The sequence below is a fragment of the Mastigoproctus giganteus genome, chromosome 4 (assembly GCF_048544385.1).
Source record: "Mastigoproctus giganteus isolate SK-2022 chromosome 4, ASM4854438v1, whole genome shotgun sequence".
Lineage (NCBI taxonomy): Eukaryota > Metazoa > Arthropoda > Arachnida > Uropygi > Thelyphonidae > Mastigoproctus > Mastigoproctus giganteus.
The window spans coordinates 145,517,885-145,532,631 of NC_143578.1; the positions used below are offsets into that span (position 1 = coordinate 145,517,885).

Below are 14,747 nucleotides of genomic sequence, written 5' to 3' on the forward strand. Positions count from 1 at the left end.
CCAATTTAGAATTCAACATCGGCAGTAACATCATCAGTTGATCCCATTGTACAGAATTTAAAAACTATCTGAGACCTCTGTAGTCACCTTTATGAAAGCAAAAGTCCTTCCCTTTAGTCATGATGGTAGTTATTGTTATTTTTGGTTTTTAGGAGCATTAGCAACTAAGGCCATATTGCTCCGGGGATATGTGGTGGTTATTCCTCTGTATTTGATGGTCATGGGCCCGAACCTTGGTCTAATTAAGAATCATGTGCTACGCACTGCTGCTCCTGCCCACCTGGCTACGGAGGTGCCTTGATGGTAGTTACATATTTAAGTAATTCCCACACCAGTACATTGTGATCACTATTACCCAGTGGTTCATTTATCTGCAAATTCTTAATGCATGAATAATCACTGCTGATAATCAGATCAAGAATATTAGTCCCTCTGGTTGCCTCTCGAACATACGTTGCTGTAAAAAAAAGTCATCCAATAAATCCACAAAAGTATTGCTAGTGTGTGAGTGACCAATCCACAAGTTCCAGTCAATATCTGGAAAGTTAAAATCCCCCATTATAATACATTCTGATTTACTGGCCCACTCTTATTTCTCTGCACAATTGCTCATTATACTCATCAGATTCATTAGGCCTATAACACACACCTACTCTCATTTTTCCTTTCCCAGTGCTTATTTCACACCAACAAGACTCAACACTGCATTGTCCACCAACATCAACTGGATGGACTTCCTTAGATTTGTATGTGTTTCTTAACTAACAGCATAACCCCTCCTCCCTTTCTGTCCCATCTATCCTTTCTGTACACATTGTACTCCCCAAATTCCAATTCTTTATTATAATTATATAATGTAATATACAATAATATATAATATATATACAATATAATAATATACAATATATATACAATTATATACAATATAATTATATTTTGCATCCCATTCCTTTCACTGTATCATAGCATCCAATCAAATTGGTCAGACAAGATCTCCCCTTAATGAACCCATTCTATGACTGAATAATATTAATAATAAGAATAATTCTATATGGTCCTGCATTACTTCTTTCACCAGTGATACTGTGATATTCAGGAACAGAAGTTGGCTATCAAGTCTGTAGTTACTCATGTCAACTTTCAATTCTCATTTATGAACTGAGGATACATCTGCACATCTCTAGTCCACAGGGACCTTCCCTGAATCCAAAGATGCTCTCATAATTATGGCTAAAGGTTTCCTTACCTCCTTTCCTGCCTCCCTTAATATAATTAGATAGATCCAATCCATCCCAGGTGTCTTTTTATGTTTATCTTCAACAATTTCTTTTCCACTTCCCTCTCAGCTATCACAAAATCATTTAGCTGCCTGTTAAAGTTTGAAAAGGGCCTGGAATCCTCTTCCCTAAAGAATTCCTCATGCTTAAATGTAGATGCAAAATACCTATTCAATTTTTTAGCAACCTGAGCAGGATCATCAACAATTAACCAATCAACATTAAATGAACGAATGTGATTCAATCCTTTCCTTCTACTGTTAACACATTTAAAGACGTATTTGCTACTTTTCTTCACATTCTTTGCCAGAGACTTCTAATAATCAGCCTTAACTTGCCTAACCTTCTTTGTGAACTGATTTCAGACTAAGTTATACCTACCATAGGCTTCTGAATCACTTGTTAATTTATATGCATCACATGCATTTTTATTCTCTACCACTACAAGTCTCTTTAGTTCATCTGACATCCATTCAGGTCGAAGCCTTCTGGAAAGTTAAAATCACCATTATAAGATATTCTGATTTACCGGTCCACTCTTATTTCCTGTGTGGTTGTTTATTATACTCAGCACAGTCATTAGTCCTATAATACACTCTTACTCTCATTTTTGTTTTCCCAATTTGGTGTGTATGTCACACCAAACCACTCAACATTGCATCATTTAAACTGGATGAAATGCCCTAGATTTAATATACTTCTTAACTTAGTCCTTGTGTCAATCACAGACAATCTCTCCATATATGACAAGCTCGGTTTGCTATCTGGGAGTCTAAAATGCTGATGGAACCGATATTTAGGTGACATTTGAGTCAAGTGAATTTAATTTCAGTGAAGTTCGCACATTCTGTGACAACCAAATTCTCTGCTTGCACCTTCACAATGGTGGGACTGTTAGTTCACCTGGGTATAGTCCCCCATGTGCAAGTCCTGAAATACAGCACCTACTACACTGGTGGTGACCAACCAGGTGTGAACCAATGAAAGCAGGTGTCAAGGTGTGCATCTGTGTGCCACTCCTCTGTGTTACCAGACTATACTAAGTGGTAGATGACTCTCATCAACTGGTGCGATACTAACATTTGCTTACTGGAGGCTTGAAGTGGTGAAACCCACATTTAATCTCCAGAGTAAAGTTCCCAACCCCCATCTGTTCCATCATGCAGCATGACTGATGTTTTTGAGGTTATGTTGGGCATCACAGCAAGATCCAATCTTTCTTACATTTTAAGGTACAGCTCTAAAATGGTGTTGCAGACTGTTCATTAGATAGTCCATCTACTGGACTGAACCTATTGGTAATTCTATAGTAAGCTTGCAAATCAGCTAGTGTATAATCTCACTGCCTCTACTCTGCCAGATATAAACTGGAGGGAGTCCAAGTAGTGTGTATGCGGAAAGCATTGTTGAAGCCACGTTATGTCAAGGAGCTGGGTATATTCTCATGTGTGTATGCCATATCCAAAAATTTCATACATCTTCCACAACTTTTCTTACTACTGAATACATCATGAATAGTCAAACTAATAGAACAAAGCTATATGTGAAAAGATCTAAACCTCCCAAACACTTCCTCATTCATTTCACAAATATGTGATCTTAGTTCCAATCTCAAAGATGTCTATTTCCACTTACAGTCTGCAAGCCCCAAGAAATTTTTCTGACAGAATCTCAAATATTGATTGATTCAACCACTGTTCATCTCAGTTGTCCTAATTACACTAGCCAACAAAAAATAATTTTTGTCATACCTCCGCAATGAAAATATGTGATTCTGGAGAAAATAAACATGCTGATTCCGAAAATCACCATAAAAAGTCTCTATTATGTCTACACCAATAGAGGTACCAATGTTTAATATCAAAATAAAGGGATATATACGTATAATCCAAGTTTATAATGCAAGTTTTAAAAAATATTACACGTTCTATTATATGTTTGGAGGATAGATTTACAACCCTGAGAACATGTCACAATCAGTTAGTACTTGGAAAACCTTGACACAGCCTACAAAAATCCTCACCACAAATGCTAAGTGTGCTCTCTTCAAATTGTAAATTGTTGCATCGGAATACACTTATATCTTTAAAATAAATCGGTATGTCATACATTATTGGCTAGATTATGCCAAATTGGCATATTTCGGTAAAATGTAACTCCCTCTATATTTAATAACTGTGATGTGATTTTCGAAATATACACATAAAAATTGGTTAAAAACAGCATTTAATTCTTGGAGGTAAAAATTGTGTTGACTAGTGTTATTTGCTATTCAATTTCTTTCGCTTGAAAGGTGATACTTGTGCATATGACCACTTTGATATTCTCTGTCAAGGTAATTTGGAATCTCCTCTTTTTGATCTTCTCTGGCTTAAAATCTCTCTACCCCATGCTGTTAAATTCATCTGTTGCCTCTATCATTCTCTTAATTCCACTAATCACTTAGAACTTTTTGACTTCCTTTCTTTGAAACTTGACTTTACATAGTAGAATTTTCCTAACAGTGAGGTAATTTTCCCCTGATGATTTTAATGTTCACAACTCCACCTGTCTTCCATTTTCTAGTCACATGGACCGAGCTGGTTAGGATGCAAAATGGGATGATTTGCAAGATTTATATTCTTCTTTTCCTTGGTTGGATTACTGTTTTAAATCTTCTGATGTAAATTTGCTTAGATTGTATCAGTGAAATTATTCTTCTATGGATGAAATCCTTTATTCCCCATTCCTTAAATTCTGTCCTTTATCTAAACCTTGGTTTTTCCGATAAATAAACTGAGGCTATTCAAGATAAGAATGTTGCATATAGCAATTGGCTTGCATTCAAATCTCCAGGTTCAGTTTTCTGCCAACACCAAAACTTGCAACAAATGTAAAGCAGTTATTAATCAGTCCAAACTAGATTTTTAAGTTTAAGAGCAGAAAACTTGCTTCTTGTAGTAAACTTCCAAATGTCAGTTGAGCATTCTGGCATCTTCCGAGAACTATTGGCTGAAACTTTTTCCATCTCTATTCCCTCCTCTTTTAAAACCCGATGGTTTTATTGCCACTTCAGCTATAGATAAAGGCAACCTGCTAGCATCCTACTTTTCTTCTAACTCGTGCATTAATGATCTTGGTAAATCACCCCCTGCCATTCCTAGTACACTCATTGAATGCCTCCTATGATCTTCTATCAAAAGGTTATCAATAGAATTTTGAACAGTCTTGATGCCAGGACAGCCCCAGGTGCTGATTGTATTTCTCCATTCTTTGCTCCTGAGTTAAAGACAGTTCCTAAAAAGTGTGACAAATCCTTCCCATCAAATTATCATCCCATCTCATTTACTTCTACTATTTCCAAAGTAATTGAGAAAACTGCCAACTGCTAAACTATCTTGAAGCCTTCCATCTGATCAATGACTGCCAGTATGGATTTCGTTCAATGTTTACACACTGGTGATATACTGGCTTATGTTACCCATCTACAGACAAATTCAATGGAAACTTTTGGTGAAACTCAAACATTGCCCCTGCATTTCAAAGGCTTTTGATCGTGTTTGTCATAAAGGTCTTCTAAATAAACTTTCATTTTATGGTTTTCTGTTTTTTATAACCAGGTATCCAGTTTTCCTTCCAACTCCTCAATGAGGGGGTGATTGTAGATAGCTCTCTGTCTTCTAACTTCTCCACTAATGCTCGTGTTCCCCAAGGTTCTGTTCTTTTTCTCACTCTTTTCCTCTTGTATATTAATGACCTTCTTAAATCTGTACAAATCTCAAATCCCCCTACCATGGAATATTGTTCCCACATCTGGTGTGGTGCCCCCTTAACCTATCTCAGGCTTCTAGACTCCATTCTAAAGAGGTTAATTAATGACCCACCTCTTGCAAAGTCTCTTCACTCTCTGGCTCATAGAGATTCTGTTTCTGCTGAATGTTGTTTCTAATAGATACTTCCATGGGCACTCTTCTACTGAATTCTAGTAGTAGTAGTAGTAGTAGTAGTGGCATGTGATGCAAGAAATCATGCATCACCCAAAACAAAAAAAAAAATCACACCGTTCCCTCCAAATGCCTGTCCAGTTCCTCCTTAAATTTATTCAACCTATCAACTTCCACAATGACAGATGGAAGTTTGTTCCAGCAATTAACCACCCGCTGCCTAAAGGCAAATTTCCGCACATCTATTCTACATCTGGCCTTTCTTAATTTGAATTTATGCCCCCTTAGGTTCGCAATCTGAACAAGTGGAAGGATCCCATCAGAATTCAGCGTGCTCAACCCATTCAAGGCCTTATACACCTCAATGAGATCACCGCGCAGGTGCCTAGTCTCCAGCCACTGCAATCTGCAGAACTTAAGCCTCTCTTGGTAAGAGGATCCCTTCATTCCCCTCACCAATCTTGTTGCTCTTCTCTGTACACGCTCAAGCAAATCGACATCCTTCCTAAAATGAGGCCTCCAAACCTGTACACAGTACTCAAGGCGTGGCCTGACCATTGCCTTATACAGAGGGACAATCACCTCCTTTTCCCTGCTAGCAAAATTCCTATATATCATTGACAAAACCCCATGACCTGCCCTGGCAGCCTGTTTGCATTGCTCAGAAAACTTCATATCTGACTGCACAATTACTCCCAGGTCTTTTTCATTTTCTACCACCTTAAGTGTAGTACCACACAGTTGGTACGTTTCTCTGAGGTTAGTTCTACCCATATGCAGTACTTTGCATTTGTCAAGGTTAAACTTCAGTTGCCGCTTCTTAGCCCATCTGCCCAAATTATCTAGCTCCTGTTGCAGTAGCACACTGCCATTACTGTCATTAACAACCCTGCCAACCTTTGTATCATCTGCAAACTTCGACATTAAGCCTGATATACCTTCATCAATATCATTGATAAATATACAAAAACAACAGTGGACCCAACACTGAACCCTGTGGGACTCCAAATTGGCTTTTATTATTCTCCCTGCCACAACCAGCCAGGATCCTTTTTCTCACACATATTGTAATTTTGTAGAAAATTACGATCTACAGAAATTCAAATCTAATGTCAACAATTATTGTCTTTCATCTTCTCAACCCAGGCATGGTACTAAGTACTGTAGATTCTAATATCTTTCATATTTAGGGTTTCATAAAAAAAATGAAGAGAATAACTCCTCCCCCTCATATCTGTCCCTTCTGTACACATTGTACTCCCCATGTTCAAATTCTGCATTCTTTATATCTGAGTGACACCACATCTTCAATACCCCTACAATATATCTACATTTGATGACTTAATCAATAGTTCCAGTTACTCAAATTTATTTACTATGCTCCTAGCATTAGCATACATGCATCTGTTCTTACTCTTAGTTACCCAAACACAGCCCATATATTTACTTATTCCATGAGGACCCGTGGTAGAGCTTGAAATCCCCGATACCATGCTTTCTAGGTTGTTGCATTCTCCAATAGAAGCAATGCAAGAATCTCTTTCACCTCTCTCTGTGGCTGTTGTTAATCTATTAGTCTCCATATTCCTCCAAGCTAACAGTTTTCTGACCCACCTAACTCTACCTTGATAGCATCAACAAATATTCTTGCTCTCCTTCCCACCTCTGTAGAAGCAATCTCTCCTGTTAACAAGTACAGACCACCCTGACAAAAATGCTACCCCACGAACCTTGGACAGTCTCTACAGGGCTGAAATGATTGATAAGGCCACAACATATACTCTCGCATATGGTTTTTGTGCAGAATTGCAGACACTTTGATATTTAATCTTAAAGAGCAACTTTTCCCCAACATCGCCCTGTACTTGTTAATTAAATCTTCAGGTTTCCTACTCTTAATATCATTAGTGCAAGTTCTTAAAGAATGAAGAATCTGCACTACAAGAATATCACCCTGTGTGCCCTTAAAAGATAATCTCTGCACTATAACAATATTCTACTTCTGCCCTGGCAGACATATCCTGGTCCTATTCCACCTATCCTTTTATGTACAATATATTTCCCTAACAACAGCCAAGACAATAACTACCTCTGAGACCAAAGGATAGACTTTTTTCAAAAAATTTGATGAATCGGCATAAATGTTCCCTTTTGGATTGATATTTTTTTATTTTATTCGTTTTGAGTTTTTTTCCCATATTATTATAAAAAAAGTACAAAGTTCTCAATTTGTGGAAAATCCTTATGTGATACAAAAAAAAAGTCAACTTTGAAGTTAATATGTTAAATTTAGAGAAGGTATCAGAGCAGAAATGCCTTTCCATAAATTTCAATCTGTAGGTTATATTACATTTTCTTTGCAAAATATGATTAAAACTCGATGCTCAACTGCCTTTTCCATATATTTTCAAGTTGCTCAATTTCTTCTTCTTACATAAAGGCAATTCTTAATGCACAATATAAAATGATCAAATAATTATTGAGGACCATACCCTCTTTACTGCTATTGAATGAATTATAAAACAATAATATAAACTTTTATTAAAGTAAACACATTAAAAACAGTCCTTAAAAAAAAAAAAAGTAATATTACAGATTTATCAAGATAAAAATAAAAGAAAATTAATAAAAATTTCATAGTTTCATAAAAATGATATTCAGAATCACCTGCTATATCTCTTTTATCTATGTCTGTAAGAGCTTCAAACAGATCTTTAAGCGGGTTTCGAGAGGACGGTAGACCATGCAACCAAATTAACAACATTCGATAGCCATGTTCTTTATAACTGGATTTTCCTTTAAAAAAATTATTAATAATCTAATCTGCTAGAATTTACAGAAATAAATAAGTGTGTAAAAATAGTAATGAAATATTTATATTCTCATTTATTTCATTTCCCCCAGAAGAATCTTTGTACAGTGCAACTCTGAAATAACATGACTCACTACTTGGTTTTGGCTATATTAAGGGGACATATGTACTCTCTAAAAAAAATAAAAAATACTGTTTGATAGCAATGAAATAAAACAAGAGTCACTTCCAATGAATTTAGTCCTTCACCTTTAACCGGATTTTATGTCTAAAATTTTTGTCAGGGTGGATTTTTATAAATTTGTCTAAATGTCCAGATTTTTATATTATCTGCCATTTTTTTATGCAAGCTCGATGAAAACTACCGAGTTACATTATACAGAATCTTTTTCGGAATAGGAGACGATTCTTCAATTCGAATTTCTGTGTTGACAATTAGGCGGAAGACCCCGACAACGCTGTTTAGTGCATTGAGATTGTTACCAACCCACGCCTGCTTCAGAATTTACGCACATATAAATTTTATATAGTCTAGCAATACAATACAGCTAGGCCTCGCATAACGCGAGTTCAATTAACGCGATATTCAGTTAACGCTATTTGAAAAATGATACCACTTTTCACTTTACACGATGCAAATTTCCAGTTAACGCGATCTTTTTTTTTTTTTTTATGCGATAGTTGAAAAAGATTTGAATTGTGCGTTAAGCTTACTGCGAGTCGTACGGTCAATAAACAAACGTTTGCCTGCTGCCTGCCTCGGTGTGTTCCATCAACCATCGGAAGAAGACGTGTTTGTCTCCTGCTAATAAAGTCAATGCAGACTGGAATTTAAAAATTCAAATTTTTAAATGAGCCAGATGAAAATGTTACCGCGAAGGAGATAACGGAAAAAGAATTAGATGAAATCTTTCGTATCGCATAGAACCTCAAACAAAAGGTTTGATGGTCTCTGCGATATTTATTTCGCCAGGGCCCAGAGAAGATTGTTGTCGGCTATCGGAAATTGATTGATGAAAAGAGAAAGTCAACACTGTTCAAATATTTCCGCAACAGTAATTTCTTCATTGTGTATTTTATGTCAGAGGTTCCCAAAGTTTCTTGGTTCACGGCGCCTTTAATGTCTCAGTAATATTTTTCAAGGCGCACCCAGACCAAAAGAAATACCTAACAGTTTCGTTTAGTAGTTAGGTCCAAACAACTTAATAAGAAATGATGAAACTGAATTACCTCGAGCTAGTAGTTCGCACGGCATCTCAAAAATTTAAAATATTCCGCGGCACACAGTTTAAGAACTGCTGTTTTATGCAATAAACATTTAGTTCCATAATTATTTTCATTATCTTTTACATCATATACAGTTAAAAAGTTATTTAAAAGGTATTTTTAAAATTCTTTATGGACATTCCAGAAGGTCAAGGACCAATTATAATTTTTCCTATTGGTTATGATATTCGATTAATGCGTTTCCGTTTTGCGCGATGCGCTTGCGGGACGAATTAATCGAGGCCCACCTGTATTTTGGTTTAGAGCAGGGGTCGGCAAACTATGGCCCGCTCCCTCTTTTTAATCCGGCCCGCGGGTTAATATTGTTTTTTACATGAAAAAAATTAAAAATCAAATTACGCGTGCAATAGCTGATAGTCAAGTTGAAAATAACGACCGCACGTGGCACTACTGGCGTCGCATATTCGCATTCTGTCGTCTACCGTAGAACAAGTGTTGCCAGCATTTCTCTCAGTTTTGCTTTAGCGGCGCACGTGGTATTGTCTGTCACGGCGCTCTGCGATCTTTTTTTTCCCTTTTATTTATTACCCACCGTTTCCATGTCATGTCACCCTCAAGACCAAATATGAAGAGAAAAGTGGACTTCGAATGTCGTGCTTTTAAAGCTGAATGGAGTGCGAATTATTTTGTTATAGAAATAAATGACAAAGTATCATGTTTATTATGTAATGACACAATAGCTGTGCGAAAAAGAGTACAATATACGTCGTCATTACCAAACTAAGCATGCGGCACAATATTCAAAACTCACAGAAAATCAACGGAAGCTAAAATTGGAAAGTTTAAAATGTAATGCATCATCACAACGCAATTTATTTGTTAAAATAAAAAATTATAATGAAGCAGTAACTAAAGTAAGCTTACGAATAACTCATTTATTAGCCAAGAAAGGGAAACTATTTAGCAATGGTGAATTAATTAAATCATGTTTTCTTGTGGCAGCCGAAGAAATGGGTCCAGAGAAAATGGATTTGTTTCGATCTGTCAGTCTTTCGGCGGGAACAACTGTTAGAAGACTTGAGGACATCGGGAGCCACATCAAGAGTCAATTAAAGGACAAGGCAAAAAATTTCAAGTGGTTTTCGTTGGCTCTTGATGAGTCTACAGACATTACTGATACTGCCCAATTGTTGCTATTTATTCGAGGAGTCAATACTGAGTTTGAGGTTACTGAAGAATTAGCTTCTATGAATAGTCTGCATGGAACAACTACAGGAGAAGATATCTTCAAGGAAGTTAAGAAAACGCTAACACAGTACAATTTGCAATGGAATCAGTTAAAATGTGTCACAACTGATGGTGGTAAAAATATATGTGGAACGGAGAAAGGTTTAATTGGACAAATTTTTAAGGCTTGTGAAGAAGCTAAATGTTCAAAACCTCTGGTAATTCATTGTATTATTCACCAGCAGGCTCTTTGTGGGAAACACCTCAATCTGTCATGTGTTATTGAATCAGTTGCGTCAGCAGTTAACTTTATTCGCTCTCGTGGACTTAATCATCATCAGTTTCGTGATTTTTTATTAGAGATTGAAGCCGAATATCCTGATTTGCCCTACCATACAGCAGTTCGATTGCTCAGCAATGGAAAAGTTTTATTGAGATTTTTTGAATGCAGAGAAGCAACAGAAATTTTTCTAAATGAGAAAAACTGCCCACAACCACTATTATCTAACAATGAATGGCTATGGAAATTAGCATTTGTTACAGACATCGTGGGATATCTTAACAAATTTAACTTAATTACAGGGGAAAACAGGGGTGCTCATATGTGAAACGTATTCTATCGTAAAGTCACATCGTCAAAAATTTGAATTGTTTGAAATACAAATCACATTAACCAAGTTTGACCATTTTCCATGCTGTAAAAAATTTCAAATATTAGCGAAATCCCCATTCCCAAAAAAATTCATGGCAGATATATTTTCTGAACTTAAACTACAATTATAACATCGTTTTTCGGATCTTGATGCAAGTGCAAAAGACATTTCCATATTTCAAAATCCATTTGGCTGTACAATTGAGGAGCTTCCATCAGACCTTCAATTGGAAGTGACTGATCTGCAAAATGATGATATGCTAAAGGTTAGGTTTAAAGAAATGGATCTAACCCAATTCTATAAATATCTTTCGGAAGATAAATACGGTCAATTAAAATCATATGCACGGGGATTTATATCTGTATTTGGGAGTACTTACCAATGTGAAAAGACATTTTCGAAAATGAAATATGTAAAATCGCAATACAGATCATTATTAACGGATGACCATTTGCAAACAACTTTAATGATAAGAAGTACTAACTTCGAACTCCAGTATGATGAAATATTATCTCAGAAAAAACAATTACATTCATCGCATTAGTACAAAATTTAACCAGTTCTATAATACGTTTATTAATAAATGGAAATATTTTATTAATTTTTTGTAAGTGTCAGCATGTGTATAAATATTATGTAAAATATCACTTCCTAATAAAAAGATTATGAACCTGTTTTTTTTTTGTTGCTCTATGAGTAGAATTACCCATGTAAATATCTTCGAGCTTGCTACCTGGCCCGCCGAGCCTAAAAATTTTATGATCTGGCCCTTTCCAAAAAAAAGTTTGCGGACACCTGGTTTAGAGAGTAGATAACACGTGAAGATCAGAAGATAAAGCCCAAGAAACCTATAGGGAAAAAGAAATCCAAAGAAGAAAAAATTAGTCAAGAAACACTTGTCATGATGAACTGAAGACGACAAACGAAGAGCAAGAAAAACACTGACAGGGAGAAAATTGAGTATACTGAGTTATGCAAAGCCATTAGAAAGAGACTCAGAGAGGACATAAGAAGATTTAACACAAGAAAAGTAGAACAAACATTGAAGGAAAACAAAGAATTTAAATCAGCAGCCATGAGCAGTAATACAGAAAGACAAATGATACTGAAACTGAAGAATAGCGATGGTGTACTTAAAAACAGCAGAGAAGGCATAATTCAAATAGCAGAAGACTACTATAGAGAATTATACAAGGAGCATGGGAATGATGCCAGCAGTGGGGAAGATGGTTTGCAAAGTAACAACACATATGACATACCCGATATTCTTCCTGATGATGCATTGAAGAAAATTAAGAACATGCATTGAAGAAAATTAAGAATCAGAAAGCCCCGGGGGAAGATGAAGTTACTGTAGAGTTGTTAAAATTGGGAGGAAGAGACATAACACAAAAACTGGCAAGGCTCTTCACAAAGTACATTAGAAAAGGTGTGAGGCCTAAGCAGTGGAATAATGCAATCATAGTTTTGCTGCATAAGAAAGGAGCTAAATCAGAAATTGGAAATTATAGACCAATTAGCTTGTTATCCCACATCTACAAGTCATTCACAAGGGCCATTACTAACAGATTAGAAAGAATACTTGATGAGAATCAACCGAAAGAGCAAGCTGGCTTTAGGACAGGATTCTCAACTATGGATCACCTTAATGTAATGTCACAGCTAATGGAGAAAGCAAATGAATATAAAACACCATTATGCCTGGCATTTGTGGATTATGAAAAGGCATTTGACTCCATACAGCATAAGGCCATGTTTCGGGCACTGGAAAGACAAGGAATTGATACCCCATATATTATGATTTTGAAGAAAATATATGAGAGTGCTACCTCCTGTATTAGACTAGACAAAGACAGTAGCAAATTTAAAATTGAGAAAGGAGTTCGACAAGGAGACACAATATCTCCGAAGCTGTTTACTGCTGCCCTTGAGGAAGCTTTCAGAAGATTAGACTGGTCGCAGAAAGGAGTCAATATGAATGGAGAGTACCTAAACCATTTACGATTTGCAGATGACATTGTGGTCATAAGCCACGATCCCAAAGAATTAGAGGAAAATCTTAATCAGTTATGCACAGTTAGTAAGGATTTTGGACTAAAGATGAATATGGCTAAAACAAAAGTAATGATGAACAAGTATGCCACGGAAAGGGAAATAATGATTGAAGGAGCAGTAATTGAAAAGGTGGAGTCATATACTTATCTGGGACAAGTTATTAGCTGTAATAATGATAAATGGCTGGAAGTCAAGAGAAGAATAAATTTTGGATGGATAGCATTCAGGAAATATAGTCACATACTGAAGAGCAATATCCCAGTTTGTCTGAAACGTAAAATAATGAACCAATGTATACACCCCACCATGACTTATGGAAGTGAAACTTGAGCACTCACCAAAAGAATGGAAGAGAAGCTGAGAACTACACAGCGAAGAATGGAACGAATTATATTGGGAATCAGACTGTTAGATAAGAAGAGAAACACATGGATTAGGCAGCAAACTCAAGTAAAGGACATTCTTATCAAAACTAAAGAACTAAAATGGTCTTGGGCAGGACATATAGCTCGAAGACATGATGACAGATGGACTAAGAAAATAACAGAATGGTACCCAAGAGGAGCTAGAAGAAAACCTGGAAGACAAAGGCGGAGATGGATAGATGAAATTCATGAGTTTTTGGGTAGTAAATGGATGGCCAGTGCTCAAAACAGAAGGAACTGGAAAGTTGCTGGAGAGGCCTTCATCCTGCAATGGATTGAAAATGGCTGATGATGATGATGAAGATCAGATGGTGTGCTAGAAAAAGATATATAAATTACAGGAATTCCAGCATGTCAAATAAATATTGACAGTTAGAGGGACTGTTTTCTCTAGAAATTGATTGCAGCATATGAAAACCTGGATTTGAGCTGTGTGCACACTAAATTGATCGAAAGTTGCGTACTGTCGACTAAATTTGGTATACTTATCAACAATCCAATCAAGAGGCAGATACTAGTTTATTTAATACCAAAGTTTACCTTTTTTTAAAATACTGTTTTTCACTTTAATAACAAAAATATTTATTATCCATCTTTATACCTGTAGGTACTTTTCTGCAATTAGGTTAGTTTAGTTGAATGTAAAACATAACCTAACCTTAATAAAATTTATGCTTCACTACTTACAATAAAAAATATTTATTATTATTTCAATTATAAAAATTAATATTATAAAGACTATACATCCCCTAAAATGCCTAAAAGGAAGTGCATGTTTACAGAAGAGATGAAAAACAAATTTCCATGTTTTGTATCTGGCCGAGAGAGTAATGGGAAGCTGAATGTAAAGTTTGCGGAATGGGGACATATGTTTCAGTAGCCAATAAAGGGGTTGGTGATTTGAAGTATCATATTGAAACTGAGAAGCACAAGAAAGTGCTTCTCAGTTTCAATATGATAGTTTCATCAATTCTTCGGGAAAGGTTACAGATTTTTTTGTCAAAGCTGTCGGTAAAATAGAATATGATCTGGCTGCTGCAGGGGTATCTTTGCTTTTCACACTGTTAAACATCATAGTAGTTACAAATTAATGGATTGCACAACTGTCATGTTAAAAAATGTATTTTTTGATTCTGAGATAGCAAAAA

At 36.0% G+C, this 14,747-nt stretch overlaps 1 protein-coding gene across 4 annotated transcripts in view; it reads right to left on the minus strand.

The window, feature by feature from the left end:
* Window positions 1-14,747, minus strand: part of LOC150087114 (ankyrin repeat and death domain-containing protein 1A-like) — a 104,506-nt gene that overhangs the window by 9,138 nt on the left and 80,621 nt on the right. For all 4 annotated transcript variants that reach the window (XM_090371819.1, XM_090371817.1, XM_090371818.1 and 1 more), the window contains exon 4: window positions 7,868-7,996. In XM_090371819.1, the coding sequence (XP_090227945.1) occupies window positions 7,868-7,996 (129 nt within the window). The remainder of the gene's footprint in view (window positions 1-7,867; window positions 7,997-14,747) is intronic.